The sequence below is a fragment of the Crinia signifera genome, chromosome 8 (genome assembly GCF_055691185.1).
Source record: "Crinia signifera chromosome 8, ASM5569118v1, whole genome shotgun sequence".
NCBI classification, from domain to species: domain Eukaryota; kingdom Metazoa; phylum Chordata; class Amphibia; order Anura; family Myobatrachidae; genus Crinia; species Crinia signifera.
This window is the reverse complement of record NC_139224.1, coordinates 82,694,809-82,720,727: the sequence shown is the minus strand read 5'-3', so window position 1 is coordinate 82,720,727 and position 25,919 is coordinate 82,694,809. Positions and strand designations below refer to the sequence as shown.

At 43.6% G+C, this 25,919-nt stretch overlaps 1 protein-coding gene across 2 annotated transcripts in view; it reads left to right on the top strand.

Annotated features, from left to right (window-relative positions):
* ODR4 (odr-4 GPCR localization factor homolog) overlaps nt 1–25,919 on the top strand; it is a 122,582-nt gene that overhangs the window by 18,558 nt on the left and 78,105 nt on the right. For both annotated transcript variants that reach the window (XM_083156750.1, XM_083156751.1), the window contains exons 3-9: nt 2,036–2,176; nt 10,146–10,241; nt 13,748–13,854; nt 21,198–21,234; nt 21,628–21,765; nt 23,105–23,200; nt 25,658–25,723. In XM_083156750.1, the coding sequence (XP_083012876.1) occupies nt 2,036–2,176; nt 10,146–10,241; nt 13,748–13,854; nt 21,198–21,234; nt 21,628–21,765; nt 23,105–23,200; nt 25,658–25,723 (681 nt within the window). The remainder of the gene's footprint in view (nt 1–2,035; nt 2,177–10,145; nt 10,242–13,747; nt 13,855–21,197; nt 21,235–21,627; nt 21,766–23,104; nt 23,201–25,657; nt 25,724–25,919) is intronic.

Sequence of the window (25,919 nt, the reverse complement as noted above, 5' to 3'; positions counted from 1 at the left end):
CCCGAGTGCTTGAGAATGATTTCTTCCCCACACGCAATCTGCGAATGGATGTTCATGCAAAACATCCATTCACATGCATGCGGGGAGATTCGCGGTGGGCAGACCTTTGTGCGGGTGGCGTTTAGATGACTCGCAAATCTGCGAATTTTGCATCTTTGCGGGTCAATCAGAATGAGGGCCTAAGTGAGTTGCAAAGCATTGAGTGCTGAGAGAGGAGAAGATAAGTATTGAAGGAGGGCAGAGAAGTGAATTGACAGTGATGCAGAAGCAGTGGGGATGGTTGGACAGGGTGAAGATTTAAAATAGGTTTGTATGGAGAGAGGAAGATCTTAATGTAGTTTGACTAAAGGATGAATGATCGAAGTCAACATTGGAGTGGGATTCTCCATTTTACATGGCTGTGAGTTTTGGAGTTGGCCAATATTTTTTTTTTTTTATATCAGCCTATGGTGTAACACTGGGACCATGGGGTATTCCAGGTCCTCTGACCGGGCACCAAGGAGTTAAAAACTTCTGGAGTGCAGCAGGGAGTTGCTTCTCCCCTCCTATTTCCAGCCTGCCCCAGGCCCACCAGTTTTTTTCCTTGGTGCCTCAGGAAAGGGCACACTTTTAGGAGCAGGGCGTTTTTAGCCCTAACAAAACTGTATTTTTATTTTTACTTTTATTTACTCTTGTCTCAAGGGGTGACATGTAAGCGGAGTTCAACTCCAGACCAGGGGCAGTGACCACCTTCGGTGGTGGCAGGCAGCACCGGCGTTCCAGGAAGCAGGGGCTCCGATCATTCGGACCCCCTGCTAGGCCACCAGGGACAAGCGCTGCTGGTGACAGTCCCTGGGTGAGCTCCAGGAGGGGGTATCTGTGCGTCCCATAGCTCAGCCCCAGCTTTACGTGCTGGTCTCTTAACAGCTTCTTGCCGAGGGTCCTGTCACTCTCCCCAGAAGTCCTCACCGCTCTTCAACCCCGCGGACATTTTCCTGAGGAAGAAACGCTGCTGCTACGCAGTGCAGCCTCACGTGCCCGGGTACAGCTCAAGTAATTTCAGCCTGACCACTGACCTTACTACAGGAGGAGAGGACTTCTGAAGAGCTCAGGGAGAGTGATTGCCTGTTTAGTCCTGACCAGCACTTCCATGGGCCAGGTTGTAGTTTCCCATACCTTACCTCATGGTATTGGTAGTTGGGACATATTGTGCCTTGTCTATATAATAATTATTTAGAGTAAGATTACACTGCATTGGAGGTATTTGTGGCAAGGACTCCTTGTTAGGCCCTTGAGGGGTTACACCTTCTGGGCCTAGTACTGTTGTTTCACCAATATATTGTTTTGCCCCTTTCATACCCATTTTCTTTCTTAGATCTATGTGTGTGTGTGTGTGTGTGTGTGCGTATTGTGCATATCTTCCTTTGCTATATTATCTCTTGCAGAGAAATGTCATCAAAGGGTGGGTGAAAATCTTCTGCAAAGGGGAAGTAGGACTGCATGCCTATACCTGTACGATGTGCAAAGAAATTCTTTCTGCCTCAACGGCAGACCATGGTGGCGATTTCGATCATTGCTCTGCATTAATTGCAATATCCATCTGTTTTTGTCATCTGCAGGTGCTTTGGGGGTAATATGATATATCTCATTCTGTATAAAGTTTAATAACAGCAGATTTTTTTAAGGGGATATACTATTATCCCTGAAGCCACTGTGGCCTTTAAAAAATGGGGATAACGTGCGGATATTGCCATTTATGATTGATAGTAATTATTACGCTATACAGTTAGCAGCCGTATTTGTTGGCCACGTTTGGCAAAAACACATAGGTGAGGTGATAAGTCCCCACTTTCATGTGTTTCTTTGGGTCCTGGCGGCTCCTTATCGGGGAATATGCACGCAAGTGAATCATGATCCTCAATAACAGCGGTAATCGGGGAAAGAATGTCATCATCGGGGATAATAGGATAGCCCCAGCCGAACCTAATAGGTTTGGAATAGTAGTGGGATATCCTGATTGCAATAATTTTTTGACCATTAAATTATTTATTTTTAGTGTTCCTTGCAAAGGGATTATATTCTTCTGGCTGTTCAAACGCCTACAAAAGAAGATCAATGTGAAGCACCTGAAAAGAAGGCTGGTTTGGGCAAACTGGATGATATTGATGAGGAGTGGGTCTCTGTTCATGCCTCTCAGGTACGTTCACATTACAAAGCATTTTAAATTGCTGGCATTTTGTGTCAGTTTTTACAGTGGTTATCGCACTAATAGGGGTATTCAATGCTCTGGCGAGCACAATCCTGTTTTGGATTCGCTGTGCACTCGCCGTGATTCACTGCCACCCCGCTATTCGCCGTCAGCTCCCAGCCTACACTATTCAATGCGTCAGGGACTCGCTGCCCCTGACGGCGAAAATAACCCCATATGGCGAATTACACTCAGTGCTCTACTGCCGGGAAGGATGGCAACGGGACAGTACTCTGGGGATGGAGCTGGAAAACCGGCGGGGGTGCACGGGGATGGGTCAGCAGCAGTACCAGACCTCTGGCTCCAGCAGCCCTGGCACTGACATCTGCAATCCCCGTGCAGGGTCTGCCGGAGGTCTGCTGCTGGAGCCTTCTCCCTACTCACACGGCAGTGTCCCGGCTCTCTCCGCTGCTGCTGCGGCTGCACTGCAGGGAATGGAGTGGAGTCCGGGCGGGGGAGCGCAATGACAGCCTGAGGATGGGGACGGGTTCAGCAGCAGTAGCAGACCTCCGGCTCCAGCAGTCACAGCGCTGACATCTACTATCAGCACGCTGGGGCTGCTGGAGCTGGAGGTCTACTGCTACTGCTGGACCCATCTTCTTACTGGTCAGTGGCGTCCTGTCCCGGCTCTCTCCCCTTCCTGCAGACCTCCGGTTCCTACTCCCTTGGCATGGAGCATACTGTAATAACCCCTCCGGCAGAACTGACTGCGCATCAGCAGACGTCACACGCACAGCAGTAGCAGACCTCCGGCTCCAGCACCACGCTGGGGCTGCTGTAGCCGGAGGTCTGCTGCTACTGCTGGACCCATCTCCTTTACTTATCAGTGGCAGTGTTTTGTCCCGGCTGTACCTTCCAATAGCAGCTCACGTCCCCCGCATCCCCGTCCCCCTGCTCATCTGGCTGCCAGTTCGCTGAGGAAAAAAATAAATGAAAAAAAACAAAAAGAGGTGCTTGTAAAGGTGTAAAAAAAGCAAGACCCTTCAAATAAAATTAAAACTGATTTTCTCTTTCAATGGTCCTGGTGACACAGCTCAACACTGGGATGTAGGAGGGTCCGAAGGAGCCAGGCACCTATCCTAAAGTTTTAGAGGGTAGGCTCCTCCCCTACTGCATCCCTGGACTCTTCAGTTCGTGTTAGGTGCCCACTGGAGTGGGTGCTATTCTAAAGGGCTGCAGGAGCAGCCAAAGAATTAGAGTAGTTAGGGATTTTTATTATTTTATTAACTTTTACCCTAGCTAGGTAGGCACAGTGTGAGGATTCTCATAGTGAATCCTCACACTGCTTGCGCAGCAGGAGCTGACAGAAGCGCGTCCTGTCAGCTCACTGTGCACAGGGGAGACACTGTCTGGTCTCCCTGTGCAGCGCTTATAGCCTTTTCTAAAAGGCTGCCTGGGCTCCGGAGTACCCTGAAACCGGCTCCACGTTTAGGTGGGGATCATGGGGGACAGGCGCTCCGTGATGGCGGCGGCCATTTTATGCGGAGCTTACACGCTGAGCTCCTAGATGAGAGGACAGCAGCGTTGTGACAGGCATGTTCCAAGTGATCCCCATTTGAGGGGGAGACACTGGAACTAGGAAATCCTACCTAAGGAGCGGCTTGCTGGGGGTGGTTGGCGCCAAAAGGTCACGGACCCCGCAGCAGCAGGGACCTGTGGTCTCTTCCTTCACTCTGACTTTGGCGCCTTTCAGAACGCTTGCAGCGGAGCTGAGCTGGCTTACTGATCCTGGCAGAGTGACTTGGATTTCCTGGGCATCGCTTCCCCGCAGTTGGAACCAACAGACAGATAAGTGACTGGGTGCATTGCTCTGTATAAACGCTTGTACATTGTTTGCACTGTGTATACTATAGATATACATTTATCACTTGCATCATGTCTGAGCATCAGGCTGTGGTTTTGGGGGAGGGAGCCCTTAATGCACTGAGCGCGTGCAATGTTTGCACACAAAAGTTTGTCCCTGAGCAGATGGCCAAGGGGGGCTTATGTATTACTTGCGCTGATGTGAGACCCATGGGCAGTGATCCCCATAGGGCAGAGCATATGGAACCTGCGTGGGCCAGGGCCCTAGGCAGGTCAGTAAACGCTTTGGTGCAGCTTTTGGACAGGCAGAGTGATGGGCTGGTAGAATCACAGAGACCTATGCCATCATCTCAGCAGTCGTCTGGCTCCTTGCCTCTTACCCAGGCAGATCCTGCACTTATCCAGGTGATGCAGGATACTGCAAAAGGGATTAACAGGTTCAGTGAAATGCTGGACAAAATGGATGATGTGGCAGGGACCCCTAGAAGGTCTTATGCTTTAACTACTGTGGTAGATGAAGAGGAAGGAGAGTATACTGACATCCCCTGGGATCAGGGTGATGATTTGGAAGAGAACTCTGCTGCTGGTATAGAGGATCTCATTGTAGCTGTGAAGCAGGCTTTAAAGCTGACTGTGGAGGATAAGACTCCTGTTAAAGGTGTTTTTAAGCGACAGCGGAAGGAGGCTGTTACTTTTCCTTCAGATGAGGGGTTACAGGAATTGCTAGAAGGGGCTTGGAAAACTCCTGATAAGAGGCTTCAGATGCCAAAACGATTCCTTAATCTGTACCCCATGCCAGAGTCTCATGCGGAGCTCTGGGAAAGGGTCCCAGTTGTGGACGCTTCAGTGGCACGTTTGTCCAAGGCTACTGTATTACCAGTACAAGGCGGTGCAGCTTTTAAAGATTCTGTGGATAAAAAGCTGGAGGGTAACCTCAAGGCTATCTTTGAAGGGGTGGGGTTTACCTTACGACCCCTTATTGCTTCAGCCTGGGTTTCTAAGGCCATGATAGAGTGGGCTGGTGAATTATGCACCATGCTGCAGGCTGACCCGGGTGCATTACTGCTTGCAGAAAAGATTAAGGCAGCAGCAGAATATGCAGTTGAAGCAGAGGAGGAAGCTATTAAAATGGCAACCAGAGTGTCCACAGTCTCCATTAATGCCAGGAGAGTGCTTTGGCTTAAAGCCTGGGAAGCAGACAATGAGTCCAAGAAGGCTCTGGAAACATTAGCCTTCAAAGGAAAGGTACTCTTTGGTACCGAATTAGAGGAGATTATAAAACAGGCCACAGGCGGCAAAAGTACATTCCTGCCGGCCTCCTCAGCAAAGCAGACGTCCAGATTTTCTGCTTTTAAGCCGTCCTTTCGGCCCTCCCCTAGAGGTGGTGCGTCCTTTCGAGGACAGTCTTTCAGGGGAAGGTTTCAGCCCTCTAGAGGCAAGACACAAAAGTCAAAATTTGGCTCTTTTCACAAGAAGCCTGCCAATAAAGGAGAGGATAAACCCTCTGCATGACTGTCAGGGGCTTTGCCCGACAGTGACAAAAGTGGGAGGGCGTCTCACACTCTTCAGGGACGCTTGGGCTTCTCTAGACCAGGATGCCTGGGTGCTAGACATCATAACACAGGGTTACAAAATCCCTTTCAGAGGGCCACCTCCGAAGAGGTTCATTCCCACATCCTTACCAAAGGAGGCATGGCTGCGTACAGCTCTTGTGAGAGCAGCGCACTCCCTTTTGGAAAAAGGGGTGGTGACACTAGTCCCCAAAACAGAGTGGAAGAAAGGCTTTTACTCCACGCTGTTCCTGGTGCCCAAACCAGACGGGTCTTTCAGACCAATACTAAATTTGAAGTCTCTAAATGTTCATTTATGGGTAGACCATTTCAAAATGGAGTCTCTACGGTCAGTACTCCTGAGTCTGGACCAGGGAGAATTTTTGGCGTCCATGGATGTCCAGGACGCATATTTGCACGTTCCTATACACCCGGAGCATCAGACCTTGTTGAGGTTTGCCATAGGAGACCTGCATTTACAATTCCGGGCGTTACCCTTTGGGCTAGCAACCGCGCCAAGGGTATTCACAAAGATAATGTCAGTAATGGCGGCGGTGCTGAGGCTCAGGGGAATCACAGTAATACCCTATTTGGACGATCTCCTGTTCAAAGCAGAGTCAGCAGCCATGCTGCAGAGTCACTTGGCAAAGGCCATCAGTTTTTTGCAGGCTCACGGCTGGATTTTAAATTTGCAAAAATCTCAGTTGGTACCGTCACAAAGGCTCCAATTCTTGGGAGTCATACTGGACACCCATCTTCATCGGGTATTCCTCCCGGAGGTAAAGGCCAGGGATCTGGTCACCCTAGTCCAGGAGATTCTCAGGGCTCAGAGCATTTCAGTATGGAGGTGCCTCAAGCTCCTGGGGAAGATGGTGGCGTCATTCGAGACGCTTCAATTTGCCAGGTTCCACTCTCGGAGGTTCCAATGGAACATTTTGTCAGCTTGGTCAGGAAACACTTTGACCATGAAATCCGAGATGATAGTGCTGTCTTCGGACACCCGAGAATCCTTGAAATGGTGGACAGAAGTTGATTCCCTTCAATGGGGTCGGTCATTACAGACCTGGGACTGGTTGATAGTAACTACCGACGCCAGTCTCAGGGGCTGGGGGGCAATAGTCCTGGATCTCAGGCTTCAGGGCCTGTGGACGGCAGAAGAATCAGCGTTACCAATCAACATCTTGGAGCTGAGAGCTGTCTGGAAAGTCATTTCCTTGGCGGGAGACAGGTTACAGAACCTCCCTTTGAGGATTCAGACCGACAATGCCACAGCTGTGGCGTATCTGAATCACCAGGGAGGTACACGCAGCAGATTGGCCATGTGGGAGGTATCCAGAATCTTCCTATGGGCGGAACAGAATGTTCCAGCTGTATCGGCTATATTCATCCCAGGAATAGAGAATATAGAAGCCGACTTCCTGAGCAGGGAGGAGCTCAAGGAAGGGGAATGGAGCTTACACCCTCAGGTGTTTCACCAAATCACTTCGATGTGGGGAACTCCGGATGTGGACCTGATGGCATCCAGGATCAACCGTCAAGTGCCCAGGTTCTATGCCAGAACAAGGGATCCACTAGCGGAGGCAGTGGATGCCATGACTATTCACTGGCAGGGAGATCTCCTTTATGCATTCCCACCAGTACCAATGTTACCGAGACTTCTGAAGAAAATACAGGGGCAGAAGGTTCCAGTGATCTTAGTGGCCCCGGATTGGCCAAGGAGATCCTGGTACTCGAGGCTTCAGAGGTTGTCTGTGGACTCATGGCGTCTACCTCTGAGACCAGACCTTCTAAGACCGGGCCCATTCAATCACCTGGATTCAGATCGATTGATTTTGACGGCCTGGCTATTGAAACCACCATTTTGAAAAGAAAAGGGTTTTCTGAGGCAGTAGTACAGACTATGATAAAAGCCAGAAAAGCTGTATCTTCGGCAAATTATTATAGAGTCTGGAAGACTTACATTCGATGGTGTGAGAGAAGAAAGGCTCATACATCTCATTTTAAGCTATCAAGAATGATGGAATTCTTACAAGATGGTTTTTCATCGGGCCTAAGCCTTCAGTCACTGAAGGTGCAGATTTCGGCCTTGTCCATCTATTTCCAGAAAAAGATAGCCATTTTGCCGGAAATTCAAACCTTTTTACAAGGAGTATCCAGGTTGAAACCTCCATACAAGCAACCAGTAGCACCTTGGGATCTATCACTGGTTTTGGAATGCCTTCAAAAGGCACCTTTTGAACCTTTAAGGTCGGCTGACTTTAAGTTTCTCACGTGGAAGCTAGTGTTTTTGTTAGCAGTAGCATCTGCTAAAAGAGTTTCAGAATTGGGAGCTTTGTCATGTAAATCTCCCTTCTTAATTTTTCATGATGACAGGGCTGTTTTAAGAACAGTGCCTCAGTTTTTACCGAAGGTGGTATCTACCTTCCATTTAAATCAGGAGATAGTTCTACCTGTGTTTCAACCCCCAGAGGGTTCTAAGAAAAGGGACAAGTTGAGAACTTTGGATGTTGTGCGTGCCTTACGCATATATGTGGACAGAGTGAAGAGTGTCAGGAAGACTGACACATTGTTGGTATTGTATGACGTACACAAAATTGGTTGGCCTGCATCTAAGCAGACTATTGCTAGGTGGTTGAGGTCTATGATAGCCTTTGCATACACCAAAGTGGGTAGACCAGTACCGGCCAAAATAAATGCGCATACCACCAGGTCAGTTGCCTCCTCTTGGGCGGTTCGACATGGGGCCACAGCTGAGCAGGTTTGCAGAGCTGCCACTTGGTCATCTGTTCACACATTTGCCAAATTCTATAGATTCCATGAGTTCGCGTCGGAGGACGCATCATTCGGGCGAGCAGTGCTGAGAGCTGCAGACCTCAGCGTACCCTCCCAAAGGACCGGCTCTGGAACGTCCCAGTGTTGAGCTGTGTCACCAGGACCATTGAAAGAGAAAAAGGGATTTTTGTAAGAACTTACCGTTCGAATCCCTTTCTCTGATATGGTCCTGGTGACACAGCGATCCCTCCCTTACGCTCAGTAAGTATGCCAGAAGTTTCATGATGTTCATGTTAAAATGGTTAAAAGTTAACAGTTTTCTGTTATAAAATGTGCATATAATATGTGCAGGCGTTTGTACTGAGTTAATGTATTCCAGTGGCTTTGAAAGATGAACTGAAGAGTCCAGGGATGCAGTAGGGGAGGAGCCTACCCTCTAAAACTTTAGGATAGGTGCCTGGCTCCTTCGGACCCTCCTACATCCCAGTGTTGAGCTGTGTCACCAGGACCATATCAGAGAAAGGGATTCGAACGGTACAAAAATCCCTTTTTTTATTTTACAAGTACACATAACAGTTCACCAAAAAAAGATGACGAATGTAAAATGGAGAATCCGGGGGAAAATCAATGGAGAAAGCAGTTCTCCATTTCAGCATTGAATACACTGTCGGCGAATTCCACTAAAAACCCCATTGAAAATCACAGGCGAATTGTGGAGAATCATTTACGGCGAATCGGCAGACATTCGCTGTTCATTTGTGGCGAATTGCCTCCATTGAATATGGCGAATTGTTTTTTCTAACAGAAAATTCGCCGTTAACCCAGCGAATTGCCAGATTCACTGAAAAAAATGGCGAATCTGAGGCATTGACTACTGGCCTAAAACTGAGTACAGAAATGCTATTCTTCAAACTGACCTTAACATAAAAATAAGAAAATAGGTTTAGTACATTGATTTTTTTGACCTCAAGATAAATTTAAGGTAAAAATCCAGTTGGAACCAAGGTAACAGGTACAGCTTTACAGTTTGCATTATACCTATACTTAGATTTTAATCATTTTTGTTTGAAAAATATAACAAGTCACAGCTCTTAATCCTTGTGAACAGTACCTATGTTTTGCTTGAGTGAAAATACGTCACTGTTATTGTGCACTGTTCTTTCTCCAGTCATACTCTGTTTTTTGTTTATAGACACTTATGGGTATATTCAATTGGTATATCCAGATTCATTATTTATTTATTAACAGTTTCTTATATAGTGCAAACATATTCCGCAGCGCTTTTTTGTCAAAATTGCGATTTTTCAACTGTGACAGATTTTTCGAAAAAATCCCACTTATTTATGGGTCAGATAAAAAGTTAAACTAAAAAAACTTTAAAAAGTGCTGTTTTTCAACTAGTTGAAATACCCACTGACTAGTTGTACTGAAAGTGAAACATTTTATGTCCAACTCATTAATGATAGACTATTATTGAGATGATAAGTGACATTGGAACAGATTCTGGTTCACTTGCAAAAGCAAATTCTCTCTCTAATGGACAAAACCACTGCAGGGGTGGGGGAGAGATGTGACATGTGAGTTAGATTTGGGTGAGTTTTCATTTTGAAGTACAAACCCAACCCAAATCTAACTAACTGCACGTATTTCTGCCCCACCTGCAGTGCACATGGTTTCACCATGAGATTATTTGCTTTTGCAAGTGAACCAGAATCAGGCCCATTATTTTTTTTTTTTTTTTTTTTTAAGATTGATTTCCTCAAATAAATTGAGTCTTAAACATATCTTTTTAGGTAAGCCGGATGCTTTCTGGTGGTTTACAACTTGTTGGTGTATTTCTTATTACATCTCCAGAACTATCAAAGGAGAGCCCAAATGCTTTACGAAAGGCAAGTTAATAGCTTGATTTCTCTTTCATTTTGATATGTTAAGAATGACTTGCTGTTAATTTATAAAAAATCATTTCTGCACTGATAAATTATCATTGTGTCAACAACCTATAGTAAAATAATTGAAGATATTTTAAATTATTACTTGCCTTCTAGGCCAAGCTGCATTTTATTTTAAATCTGATGTAATTTTAGTATACCTATCAAATTTGTAGCATGCTGTAAAATACTGATTTAATTGCATTCATGGTTAATCTTTTTGCTGATGAGGGTTTTTGCCATGGAACAGAAGTGAAAAGATTTGCTTGCTCTTTTTTTCAGTGTGAATACAGACCTTGAAAATGGGGACTTAAATACTTATGACTGTATGAGAATGTATTTATAGGAATATTTACCCTTCTGCCTATGTCAGTCTGCATATATATTTAATTCTATACCTATTAAAAATATCAATATATTCCACTCTCCATCTCCAGATCAAACAAACAAGAACCACTAAGGTGATAGAACCCTGCTCCTCACAAAGGGTGCAACTCGCTGATATTGGAGTGAGATTTTAAGCCCCATACAAACTAGACAACCATAAGGACCACCGATATAGTTAACGATATTGGTAGTCCCACAGTGGACGATATTATACATACACACTAAACAATATCGTTCAGTGACATTACCGGCACCCCGCTAAACATGCAGGTCTATGACTACGTAGCCAGTTGAACTGCATGGTCGGCTTTTTTTTTTACTCTGGTTACGCAGATTGGGGTACCCCAATCCTCTACAGCAGGCATGTCCAACGTTGGCCCTCCAGATGTTTTGAAACTACACATCCCAGCATGCTTTGCAATAGTTTTAGCATTCTCTAATAGCAAAACTGTGCAAAGCATGCTGGGATGTGTAGTTTCACAACATCTGGAGGGCCAACGTTGGACATGCCTGCTCTACAGGATTTAGTCCCTTTAAGCTCCTCTATGGTAGACAGCCCATAGGGATTCTGGATCTCTTAAAAGATGGGTGGGAAGAACAACCTTACCAGGTCCCTATTGCAGTTCAGTTTGTGGCCCAGTTATACAGCAGTCTAAGGCAGATTGCGCCACTCCTGAACAAACACATGGAAAGGGCCCAATAACGTCGAAAACAAAAGTATGATGTTACCTCAGTCGACCGGTCCTTTAACCTGGGAGACAAAGGGGGGTATTCAATCCCAGGTCACGACCAGTCGATCTGGCCAGACAGCCGTGACCCTGGCCTGTTTTCGTTTTGTTCGACCGCAGATCGCCAGGTGCGATTCAATGTCCCACTTTTTGATTGGCGAAAAGGGGGCGTGTCTGCGTAAACGGACGTGGATTGTCGATATTTGGCTGCGATCACGACAATTCACGGCCGAAATAGACAAAACGGGCCCGACTGCTTTTACAGTCACGCCCATTCTGTCGATCTGCCTCTTCAATGCTGTCAGGAAAGACAGCATTGAATGGACGTTCACCGCTATTTCCCCCGTCGTGTTAGTGCTGGTACCCACCACAGAAAGCAAGATGTATGCACAATGGCGGGGCCCTTTTGAGATCTAAGAGGCTGGGACCGGTCAATTACAAGGTCCGACAGGAGGGTATACGGAGGGAGGTACAAATCTACCAAGTAAACCTGTTAAAACTTTGGAAGGAAAGTGGCAGTCAGCCCACTTAGGTAGCTAAAAAGTTCCAGAATGCCAGGTACCCATTGACGTCACGCTTACTCCTGAACAGAAACAAGTGGTGAACTTGGTGAAGCGCTGCCAAGATGTGTTCTCTCCCATTCTAGGAAAGACACAGATTATCCAACATGATTTTGTGACTCCACCCAGGGTGGTCATTACACAAAGGCCATATCACATGCCCAAAGCAAAGCAGGCAGCGGTAAAGCAAGAGATGGTAGAGATGTTACGCCTAGGGGGTTATAGAGTAATCCACCATCTGCTTTAAGGTTCTGCGATGACTTCCATAAACTAAACCAAGTGTTCCAGTTTGATTCTTACCCTATAACCCAGGTTGGTAGAAAATGTAGGCAATAGTCTGTATTTACTACACTTGATTTTTACAAAAGGTTATTGGCAGATTCCGTTACCAGACGCTGGCAAAACAGCTTTCCCTACCACAGAGGGCTTATTCCAGTATTAAGTGCTCCCATTTGGTTTACATGGTGCCACAGCAACCTTCCAGACAGCTATGAATAAATTGCTGAGGCCCCACAGGGAATATGCAGCTGCATATTTAGATGACAATGTTATGTTCAGCTCTGACTGGGAGTCACACCTACCAAATGTAGAGGCCGTTTCAAAGTCTCTACAGTCACACGAATTTACCGCCAACCCTGACAAATGTGCCATTGGTATGATGGAAGTCAAGTATTTGGGGTATAGACAAGATAACGTGGTCTAGACCAGTGAAAACTGCTTGGCAGGATGTAAGATGAACTTTGTGTACTGAGCTTGTCTTGCAAGCTCCTGACTTTAAAAAACAATTTGTGTTACAGACGGATGCCTCTGAGACAGGATTAGGAGCAGTCCTTTCCCAAGAGGTAGATGTAGAGGAATAGCTTATCCTCTACCTTAGCCATAAATTATTGCCCAGAGAGCGCAAGTACTCAACTGTAGAGCAGGAGCGCTTAGCCATTAAGTGGGCAGTTGAGTCCTTATGATATTTATTCGTTTTTGTTGGTCACGGACCATGCACCCTCACAATGGATGCCTTAATAAAGAGGTGAATGCTCATGTGACCCGTTGCTTTTTGGCCTTGCAGCCATTTAAGTTTGAGGTGAGGCATTGTCCGGGTAAACAGAACCAACCAAAAACAGCACCTCAATGCCGATGCCCTTTCCAGGTAGCTCGTAGGTTCTGAACCTCCAAGCAACCCTATGGTAAAGCTAGGGGAGGAGGAGGTGAGGTGGGTGATCTCTGGAAAGTGGTGGAGGGTTGTGTCGTAGGCGCGTGTCAAAAAATGGGTGTAGCCACATGGAGTTCCGGCTTCTGACATCTGCTGCTGCATCATCAGATCAACTGCATTGCCACCAGCCAACATACTAACCTTTATGTTACTCAGGATGTCCAGTTAAATCATGCAGCCAGAACCAGTAAAGTTGCCTCCAAGGAAGCAGCCCCCAAATTTGGCGGGTCAAAAAAAAACTGGGTCCCTGTTTTCTGGTATGCTCCATGACACCCCCCTCAAATTACTACAGCTTGTCAGTAATGGTGCAGCATTTGGTGCATTATGAGTAATATTAAAGTCCTATATCTGCACATAAAATTCAGCTTTTATAAAAGCACAGATCTAAATTCATCAAAGATGTGTGTAAACAAATGGCTTATGTACATCTATGAATTAGGCCCAGTTTACAAATTTAAAAAAAAATGTATTTAAAAATTCATAACTGGTTTATTGCGTATAGAGTTGTGCTAGTGTATTAAGGAAGTAGAGATATTTTCTAACCGAAAGGTTGACAGCTGGTCTAAGTAACATTTCTCTTTGCAGCTCATTTTTGCTGTAGAAAAGTCCTCACGGAAGAACAGATTGTGGAGTCTTGATGACCGTGACATCACTGAGAGAGTGGCACTGCAGATTTGTTCAGCTACAAGAAAGTATGTTCTTACACATTATTTATATACAAAGCAAATGTGCTGTCTCCAAGGCCCCTGAGATGAATGAATGAGAAAATGTAATCAGTTAGCATTGAATGTAGTGGGTGCATAAAGAACATGATTCAACTGTATATAGGTATGTCAATGTTAAACACTATTATTTTTAAATTCAAAACTGACTACAATAGATGCCCACACACCGGTATGGAAAGAAGTTCTCTTTTGATGCAGGTTTTCAAGGGGGGGGGGGGGGGGGGGAGAGAAATAAAAAAAATTATACACTGTACACTGTGGGGGTAATTTACTAAGAAGGGAATTATTTTATCCCACATGGGGTGTTGTTCTGGGCAACCAATCAGAATCTACTTCTCATTTATTTAGCACCTTCTAGAATCTAGAACAATGGGTCCTCAAACATTTTTGCTCTGGGACCCCATCAAACAATACAAATAATTACAGGACCCCAGCAAGTTACTGCAGAAGGTCATCACATCACATGTGTAGTCGGCAGGCAGCACATACATGGCAGCATTGTGGAGGCACAAAATAATGGGCAGATTTATTAAGCTCGGTGAAGTGTCTGGTTTTTATCACCGGCCAAACAGCTGTGAAGTTACAGGCTTGGTTTGAAAAATGACAGGTAGGAGCTGATTGGCCGGTGATAAAAACCAGAGACTTTATCACTTCACCGAACTTAATAAATCTGCCCCAATGTGAGGAGTCTGATATAACACACAATTCAACAGATTTTTCAGACTCCTTAAATCACTGACTGAGATTCGAAAAGTCATCAGCCTGATGGTCAGCAACATGGAGTCGCCACCCCATGTTGAGAAGGTCGGGACCCACTTTGGGGTCAGGACCCACAGTTTGAGAACCGCTGTTCTAGAAGATAATAGATTGTATCTGATTGGTTGCCCATAGCAACATCCCATGTGAAATATAACTCCCATCTTAGTAAATTTCCCCATGTGTGATAATTCATGTCCGCAATCAAATTTTTTTAATAATCACTTTAAATGTACGCACATAGAGTTTTTGTCCCAAAGAAATAGTCCATCCCGGAATGACTAGATTCAATCTGTACACCTTAAAATAATCATTGTATTTGCAGAAAACCGCTTTGTATAAATAGAATTATTAGAATTTATTAGGAAATCTTGGGTAGATGTATGAAGCAGTGATAACAGAGAAGTGATAAAGTGCCTGGTACTTTATCACTGGCCAATCAGCTCCTGACTGTTAAGTTACAGGCTGGGTTTAAAAAGGGACATTTAGGAGCTGATTGGCCAGTGATAAAGTACCAGACACTTTATCACTTCTCCTCCCTTATCACTGCTTCATACATCTACCCCTATATCCTACTAAGTGCTTATAATGTGTTTCACAAACTAACTGCCTCATTGGGAAATAACAATCTGAAATCATGCTCCCCTGGACTGTCTCGAATGTGCAATGTATTTCTACTCCCATATCTCAGCTATTGGTCAAGTGGGGCCCTAGTGTCAGAAGGTATTATTCATAACTACTGAAATATACAGCATCATCTGTATTACTCACCACAGTGGAGAGTGGCTTTTAAAGCCCCCCTAATGCATTATACATTTCCCATTAGTTTCTGCCTGCCAATACTATCAGTGAACAGATATCAATCAAACCTAGAACTTTATGGCTTCTGTTCTTCTCTGCTTCTGTTCCTGACTCCAATCTGAGCTAGTTGAAAAGAGAGAAAAAGCAGAGAGGTTATAAGTTACTTTTACAGTTCCCATTCTCCCTTAGTTGCAATGCAGTCCAACTGGGAAGCACCAGGAAATGATTATTTGCTATACAACACTCATATATTAGGCCTAATGCAGACCTGATTGAAAGGCTACAAATTAGCAGGGCGGGCGATTATCAAAAAAGACTTCGTATGCATGTGGCCCATACTACACATGTGCGAGGCTGTTCTGTGATCAAATCTTGCTCACTATTTATCGCTGGCCATTCGCAGGGTGCTTGACAGGAAGCCAGCATTTGAATGTGGTGTATTCTGGGAGTGTCAGGGAAAACGCAGGCGTACCCAAGCCTTTGAGTGGAAGTCATGTGACATCAGCTCCTTGCCCCAAACACAGAGTAAGGGTGTTTGGATGCTGTGCTTTGGACTAATCTAGTTAGGTGGCTGCGGAGTGTATAGGTCCACTACAATACCTATAAGTTAATGGGATTAGGGGTTCACCGGGAACAGGTGTCACTCTGCGCTCACGTGTAACTGGAGTAATTGTATCTGAGCTTACGTCCAATGAAGATCTTGATTCAAATATTTTATAAACAAGTTGTTCTTTTATTGATCGGTCAATAAAGTAAAAAGAAAATACATAGATTCTATAAAAAAAAAAATATATATATATACGTTTCGTCACTCCTGACGAAGTCCAATTGAGTGACGAAACGCGTAGAGGCGTGTCCAGTGACGTTTGCGTGGGTGGTCCTATCGACGGTGGATCGAGAGCTTCGCGGCTTTGGCACAACGTAGAAGAGACTGCACCCCATGCTTCTATTTATGCTGGCAAGCTGATTACTTAAAACCTACCTGTACGTGAGCTATTGTTTTATTACATAAAATAATTGATTATATTGCTCATTGTGTGCATCTCCTGTTTTTTCGCATATATATATTTATATATATATATATATATATATATATATATATGTACAGTACTTGGATTCTGTTGCGCTGATGTTAATGTATGTCCGAAAAGGGAAAATCACTGTGTCGACACACAATGTGGTTACTTCGCACCAGAGTCCATGTGTAAGACTGCAGCTCAAACTTCCACAGGTGTAGCTCCCGGGCTCACAGGAGATGGAAATCTAGGTAGAACAGAGGAAAGGAAGAGGGCGCTTCCTGGTGCATTAAAAGAGATTTTATTTTACAAAATAAGGAGTGACAAACACCAGGGTACTTCACGATAGTGCTCGTACCAATAATAGAAGCTCTGTGGGCTGGTTACCACAAGGTTTAAAGACAATCACAAAGGCAATTACAGCTCACGCAATCCGTGCTGATGTCTCTCGGGGTGTTGTAGGTGCGCACGCTGGATTGCGTCGCATAGACAGGGAGTGCCGAAGAACAGAGCAGCCGTCCGGTGAGTGACAAGGGGTACGTAGCAGGCCACGCCCTGACGCGTTTCGTCACTGCGGACTTCGTCAGAGGGCTTGGCTACTGCTTACGTACAACATCTTTAAATAGTGAGCTGCTGTCAATCAAGGGCACAGGGGCTCGACTGACATTGTCCAATCAGTGGACCAGGCTGGGCGTTGGGATTACTATTGGATATTTTTGCTCAGTCTGATACATAGATCAAGACTTAGATGTTAACACTGATTTGTTACATATAATCAACGCTTACTCCATACAGCGTATATACTCGTTACACAGGGCGGCATGTAAAAATATCAAGCCGACAGACAGAAGCTCACTTTACAGCTAAACAACCTTAAAAATATTGCACAAACATTTTTCGCACAATAAATTAATAAAGACATAGATAAACATATCATAAAAGATTCATCTTATATAAAAAAATTAATTTAATAAAAAATCCAAAAAAGATATATATGTCAGCACAATATATATATATATATATATATATATATATATATATATATATATATATATATATATATATATATATATATAAAAAGACAACAAAGATCAAACACCAATAGATAGTAAGTATGTCCGCATTTCTCTTGCTAGTAAATAAGCTATTGGTTTAAAAACGGAGATGAGATCACTCCGTTTTTAAACCAATAGCTTATTTACTAGCAAGAGAAATGCGGACATACTTACTATCTATTGGTGTTTGATCTTTGTTGTCTTTTTATATATATATATATTGTGCTGACATATATATCTTTTTTGGATTTTTTATTAAATGATTTTTTTTATATAAGATGAATCTTTTATGATATGTTTATCTATGTCTTTATTATTTTATTGTGCGAAAAATGTTTGTGCAATATTTTTAAGGTTGTTTAGCTGTAAAGTGAGCTTCTGTCTGTCGGCTTGATATTTTTACATGCCGCCCTGTGTAACGAGTATATACGCTGTATGGAGTAAGCGTTGATTATATGTAACAACTCAGTGTTAACATCTGTCTTGATCTATGTATCAGACTGAGCAAAAATATCCAATAGGAATCCCAACGCCCAGCCTGGTCCACTGATTGGACAATGTCAGTCGAGCCCCTGTGCCCTTGATTGACAGCAGCTCACTATTTAAAGATGTTGTACGTAAGCAGTAGCCACGCCCTCTGACGAAGTCCGCAGTGACGAAACGCGTCAGGGCGTGGCCTGCTACTTACCCCTTGTCACTCACCGGACGGCTGCTCTGTTCTTCGGGACTCCCTGTCTATGCGACGCAATCCAGCGTGCGCACCTACAACACCCCGAGAGACATCAGCACGGATCGCGTGAGCTGTAATTGCCTTTGTGATTGTGTTTAAACCTTGTGGTAACCAGCCCACAGAGCTTCTATTATCTGTACGAGCACTATCGTGAAGTACCCTGGAGTTTGTCACTCCTTATTTTGTAAAATAAAATCTCTTTTAATGCACCAGGAAGCGCCCTCTTCCTTTCCTCTGTTCTACATATGGGACTCCAATGATGCTGGTAAAAACAGGGACCAAAATTCTCACAAGCGTCAACGTTTCGGGGGCCGGACCCCCGTCGTCAGGACAAATTGCAGACAAGGTTTAACACCATTAATATATATATATATATATATATATATATATATATATATATATATATATATATATATATATATATATATATATATATATATATATATATATGTTGCAAAGATGGTTTTGCATTGCTTAATAGACACATGGGCCCTTAAGGGTGCGGAAGTGACGCGACACTGGCATAGGCCGGAAGCCCCGGCAGCCAGTTAGTACCACTTTCGTAAAAAAGCACCAATTAGGATGCCTATAAAGACCGGAGGAAGTACATCCAGCACATGGTGAAACTAGTTGATGTGAGTATTACTGGACCCGTGGAGCGCTGCAGTGCACACCAGCAAAGCTAAAATGGGAGTCTGCCGGCAGACACTTCACCTCTATCTTTTGAGGCAAGGTACTTTGCTCACTTGAGTCACACCATCGAGTAACACTCACCTGTAAGCTCAGTTGAGCCCTGAAACGGAGTTGTATATACGTTATACGCCATAGGACCACACTCTTCAAAAGCAAATATCAACCGGTTACACACACATACACAGCACATTTGTCTTCCTGTTCCCCACCCACCCTCTTGTCTATGTGTACCGGTACTAGTGGGAAACAACTTGTTTAATACAGATTTGTGTATACACCCCCAATGTATACCTGTAATTGATTGATTTTATTATTATTATACATTATTATTATTTTTTTTTACGTGAACGTCTGCATATACTGCATGTATGTATATGTATATATATATATATATATATATATATAATTTTTTTTTATAGAATCTATGTATTTTCTTTTTACTTTATTGACCGATCAATAAAAGAACAACTTGTTTATAAAATATTTGAATCAAGATCTTCATTGGAGGTAAGCTCAGATACAATTACTCCAGTTACACGTGAGCGCAGAGTGACACCTTTTCCCGGTGAACCCGTAATCCCTTGCCCCAAACAGCCTGTTTCTATTGCAGCCACCAAGTAAGGCCTGGACTAAGTACAGACTGCACACAGTGGAAAAATCATTCGATGGTGAGCGACTTGTAAATTGATTTGCAGATAATCGCAGGCCTGCATTTTTTCCCCGTAAGCTGTGCTAAGCAATTCACAGGCTTGCACAGGGTAGGGGCGGCGAATACCTGATCGATTGATTCTGTAATTAGCGTGCAAACAGGTCTTAAGTAGGCCCACCATGTTTGTCTTTTGCCCGCCCCATACACTAGTCTGATTTCACCTGATTCCGACGGATCGGGATGAGAAACCGTCCCAAATCGAATGTGTTTGACATCCGTTCTGATGCGCAGTCCAGTGCACATCAGATGGGACCGGAGGTCGGACCTGGAAGCAGGTCTGACCGCTAACTTGGACCCCCCTCCCAGTGGCGGGGAATGGGGTCGCATGCGATACATGGCACATTAATGGACTGCAATATATAAAAAAATCAGTATATATCCAGAGCGCTGTCCGTAACTATTATATATGGTGTTCTTCTTCCTTCTCTCAAATTCAGGTGCGTTGGAAAAAGAATAAAAAAATCACAATGTTTAGAATTGTAAAATAATTACGAGGAATCAATGGAAATGTCTAGGCCATAAGGGGCCATACCACACTTACAATGAAATGTGTGTGGTGATATACACATAACTGTCTGTTTATGGTGTGTATTAGCCTTCACTAAATTCACCCTGACTTTTCACTTTCACTTGAACACTCAGATGACCAGTATTCAGGTATAACAATAATAATAATATAATAATTCATCCTTTAAAACATATATATAAAAGCAGGCCACCCTATGGTTCCACAGAACACAAAGCAATGTAGAATGTTGATGTTAAACAGGACCAAGAAAAGTAGACCTTCCGGATAAGTCCAACTTTCAAAAGGTCAACTGCAAAGTACCTTAGTTAGTGTCTAAAAATCGTCCATTTGTATGCAAATTCAGATAGCCAACCAACGTGTTTCGATTGAAAATCTTTCTCAAGGCTCCTCTCTGGGTTGCACTGTATCCTTATTAATACTGACTTTCCTCATGGAGAGTGTCTGTATAAATGTGTTTATTCCTACTTGTTTTTTCAGTTGAACAAGCTTTGGGTATATTGGAGCTGCTCCTCCGGGTTCTTTGCGCCTTGATCACTCCATTTTGTTAATTTAAATGTTAAAAGACCGCATGTGGTGTATACACTGCTGCAATATATCGCAGCAGTGTATGGCCAGCTTAAGTCTCTCAATCTGCATACAAATTGCAATAATGCAACAGCTGCGCCTTTTTTCATGCCAAGTTCAGTTGTGCTTCATATAGTCTCAGGGGTAATTAGCACCTTCTAGAAGATAAAAGATAGAATGTGATTGGTTGCACTCTTCAATAGAACTCCCATCTTAGTAAATGTACCCCTCAGTCACCCATACTGTATCTGCAAATATTGCATATTAAATTGATCAGTGAGTCCTAGTCATATTGTGTTGCAACTGACATATTTTGCAAGAAAGGGTGCCCTTTACTTGTGGGGCTCGGTGTATAAGGACACATCTGTAAGATGTTTGTTTATTTCAGTTGTGCTAATGTGGAAAATGAGGTTCATTATTAAGCACTCTTTTAACTAAAAATATTTTTTGTTCAAAGGATTATATGCAGAACTTTTGATGTTGCAGATCCAAAGGTAAATCCTTTTGTGATTGTCAACTGGTATTGTGTGCTATGTAACAATAATATAAATGACCAGCCAAGTTGGTTCTCAGACCTAATCGCATGATAAATATGTTTTCAATATGGGCAAAACCATGTGCACTGCTGGTGGGGCAGTTATTTTGTTTCTGTGCAGGGTAAATATTGCCTGCTTTATTTTTACACTGCAATTTAGATTTCAGTTTTAACACAACTCACCCAAATGTAACTCTTTGCAGATGTTACATCAGCCCCACCTGCAGTGCACATGGTTTTGCCCATATTGAGAACACATTTGCCCTGTGATCAGGTCTGAATTAGCCCTTGTCATGCTGGTCATACTGTATGTATACCTTTTTCACCTTTTTTTTTTCTTAATATTTATAAGAGTACAGCTAAACCAGCAGATTGGAAATACCAAAGCACATCTTTGTCTTGGCTCAGCATAGAATGTAACATCAATATAGACCTGACATTTCCATTGTCTTCAACCACTTCTTATCAAGAGCAGCAAAAAGGTGTAAGGGTAAGTGCTAAATTATTATTTTCATGTTTTACTGAATTTACATAGTTCTTAATTTTTTTAAATATTAATATGGCCATTGTGGAAATGGGAAGGGAGATGATGAAGTTCTGAAGCCTTATGCTGTACAGCAGAGTATGAAGTTCTAAAAAAATCTATGGGTCACAAAAAAAAAATACATTAGTGTAGCACTGATGAACTAGACCAGTGGTTCCCAACCTGGGGTACTAGTACCCCTGGGGGTACTCTGCAGACCAGTTAGGGGTACCTGAAAATAATATTGGTAATGGCGGAAGATGAAAAAAAGTATTCTGATGGCAGAAGAAGAAATCCCTTTGCTATGGAGAAGAACCATGTTGTGTCACTTATGGTTCTGTCTTCAGCGTCATCAGCGTCTTATTGTGCTTTTGCCTGACCAGCAATCCAATGGGAGCTACCCATGCTGCCCTCAGACATCAGCGATCATCTGCCCTGAACTGATACAGGTGGAAGAAGCAGCGGCATTAATCCTACAGGTGTTAGTGGGAATCCTGGAGACAATACACAACCAGCGGCCAGACATGGAAGGGCACGATTCCTGTCCGCTACTCCTTAATATAAGGACATGCATAAGGATACGCATACCGCTAAGTACTGTCTATATTTTAAATTGAGAGGAGGGGGTACTCATCAATGAAAAGCCTAATCAAGGGGTACGGGAGTGAAAAAAGGTTGGGAACCACTGAACTAGACTATTACATTATGTGAAAAACAGACAGTGGAGTAACAATGCCATTGCAGCACAAGCAATGGCAGGAGAAAGTTGGTGTCGAGGGGGCGCAGGATCTCTGCAGATTCCATGCAGTCTGGAGGTACATAATAGAGGTCCTACTGAATCTTTAATGTCTGTCAGGTAAGCGCAGAGCATACAGCAATACCCATAAGTGCTGTGTTCTGTAAGCATGTAACCCCTGACAACGAGCATGAAACCCTTTGGCATTGAGCAAGAGACCCCTGAAAACAAGCATATAACCCCCTGGCAATGAGCACGTAACTCCTGTCAATGAGCATTTAACCCCTGGCAACGAGCAAGAAACCCCTAACAATGAGCATGTAGGTAAAATATTTATAATTAATGTATGGGGGATGCTAGAGTTTTGGCAGGGGCGTGCACAATTTCTACTTACATTAATGATAGCAGAAGACATAAACTATAGACAAATTATATACATTTATGATGGGAAGAAACAATGCCTACAGTATATAGACCTTGTTCTTGTGTGAGTTTTATAGTCTGCTCCATGAAAATAGTATGTGCAGGTTTTGAAATGCTGTGCAGCTAGGTCTTACTTTTGTTTTGTAGAATGGCTTATTGCAATGGGCAAAGGACCTGGAAGATGTTGTTATTCTTTTTAATGGACAAGTGAAAGATAAAGACGCTGACCTGGTTGAAGAGCAGGTAAGAACTCGGGACACTAATAAATTCCAAATGCAGATTTATTTGCAAATGTGACAAAAACCATACAGTATAAACAAGCCAGGACTTAGCTGTATTTAATATAGTTGAAGTTAAACAGGAGAAGTAAATGTTTTATTTGCTGCCAAGAAAGCTGAGAATTAGTGGAAAGATGGGTGTACTGTTGCTGGAAAACGACCACAACTAAATATTGCTTTGTGTGATCTCAGCTTGTTGTTACACCTGTTACATAGGGCCTTATTCTAGTTCAGTCTTTCTGACAAAATTCTTCTTAGATGGACCAAACCATGTGCACTGCAGGGGGGGGGGCATATGTAAAATGTGCAGAGAGAATAAGATTTGGTTGAGTTATTTTGTTTCTGTGCAGGGTAAATACTGGCTGCTTTATTTTTACGCTGCAATATAGATATCAGTTTGAAGTAAAACTCCACCCAAATCTAATTCTCTCTGCACAAGTTACATCTGCCCCACCTGCAGTGCACATGGTTTTGTCCATCAAAGAAGGATTTTGTCAGAAAGACTGAACTAGAATAAGGCCCATAGTGTGCAGAGTGCACATTTTTCTATGGAGATTATAGTAATTGTATTAAGATTTACCTTTCCAGTTTATTTTTATTAATAGTTATTCTGTAAATATATATTCTGAAATCATATATTTATTAAAATGAAACCACATTGTTGTGCAGACTTCTTAATATAGACATAGGGGTTGATTCTATTAGCTGCGATGAATTAGCGAATGGGGATCATATGACGACAATTTTGTGCAAATTCAGACTGAGCAAAGGTGCAAAACCGGGTTTAATTTTGGCATTTAATTGCCACGGCAATGGCACCTCACACCCTCCGCATATAATATAATCAACCATAAAGTTGGCATACTGACCATCAGTAGCATTGTGTTCAAGCCTGTTCCTTAAAGAGAAGCTTATTCTGAGTTGGAAGTCAAGCAAATAAAACCAAGTAACATTGCACCTAGGTAAAGCTATTGCCGCTTTCACATTGCAAAATGCAGGGTCGCAGCTCCAAGCACTGCCTCCTCCCCCCGCGCCCATATATAACTTGCAGACTGATTTAGGTTTGAGAGAGGCATGTCCAATGCAAATCTAAATTGCAGTGTTAAAATAAAGCTGTCTGGCATTTGTGGACACCAGTATTAGGGCTGCAAGAGATTTAAAAAAAAAAACATACAAATGAGTAGGCAGCATTGGATGCAATACATCGTGGGTGCTAAAAAGCTGCACATAGGATTTATCACCCACGATGTGCCTCTTAAATCTTACGTGTAGCTGATGGATCACATTAGATGTAATCACCCACTATGTGCCTCTGATGGCTATACATAACAATATCTTATGTGCAGCACGTATGATCTCCGGATCTAATCTGATGCGCATGGGACTGCGCATCGGATTGGGTGTCATACATATGCAATTTGGGCCAATTTCATGGCCGGATCAACCAGAATCGGGGCCATAAGGGGCCGATATATGAAGTCTGGTGAAGTCATAAAATGGCAGGTAGTTTATCATCGGCCAGTCAGCTTACTAATTGTCTAATAGTTACAAGCTGGGATTGAAAAATGACTGTTAGGATCTGATTAGCTGGTGCGTTATCACCAGCCACTTTATTGCTTCATCAGGTTTAATAAATCTGTCCCTAAGTTACTTGCTTTTCTTGCTTCTCACCCAATTTAAAATCATCCCCAGAATGAAAGAGTACATAAAAGAAATTGCACAGGTAAAGAACCATATGACGTGACACAAGATAACTCTTGATTAACCCCTTCAGTGGCAGTCCCGGAAATTTTTTGGGCCAAGCTGCAGATTCCGGCCATGCCATAAATCTACAGGTGTGCGCCAGTGGTGCCAGCACACCTGCAGGCACCCTGCAGGTGTGCACCACTGGCACATTACCTCACCAGCGACCCCCACTAGGCCGCTCCCTCCCCACCTCCACTGTTGTGCCCCCCACACACACACACACACACCTTCGCTTCGGCGATCGTGGCGGTGGCCGGAGCTCCCCTGCCACCTCCATTACTTTGGGAGAGACGACGGCAGGCTCTGGGATGTTCGGCACGGCTCGGGGGACTCAGGATCACTCGGGTGTTCGAGTGCCCGAGCCGCCCCAAACATCCCGAGCCTGCCGTCTGCTGCCGGTCAGTGTGCTGCTATGATCGGCAGCGGCCGCAGTGGCAGGGGAGCTCCGCTGGGGGGGTCACAGAAGGGAGGGGAGCGCTGGGACTCATTACCCCATCAGTGGACGGTTTTTCTGGGACAGGAAAAACCTGTCCTATTTAGGTACTCCTGCCCCAGAAAAACCCACATCTGAAGGGGTTAAAACACAGTAGTTAACATAAACTTTTTAAATGAAATGGGGTAATAATGAAAAGAAGAAATTATAGTTTTCTAATGTGAGCAATATTTATTTTCCCAGAAAAAATCTCGAACTGTTGCACATTCCTGTCCTCAAATCATTTCTGCAAACATTCTGACCTCCCCGGTAAGTAACCTGCATGAGCACCTTTAAATTTATAATTACGGTAATCATTTTTATTATTTTTTTTTTTTTTTTTTAGATTTTAATACTTTTATGTAGCATTTTTACATACTACTTATAATAAACACAAATATACATAAAAAGGTATAATAATCAGTATAAAACAAGCATATACAAAAGCCAAACATTGTGCGGGCTT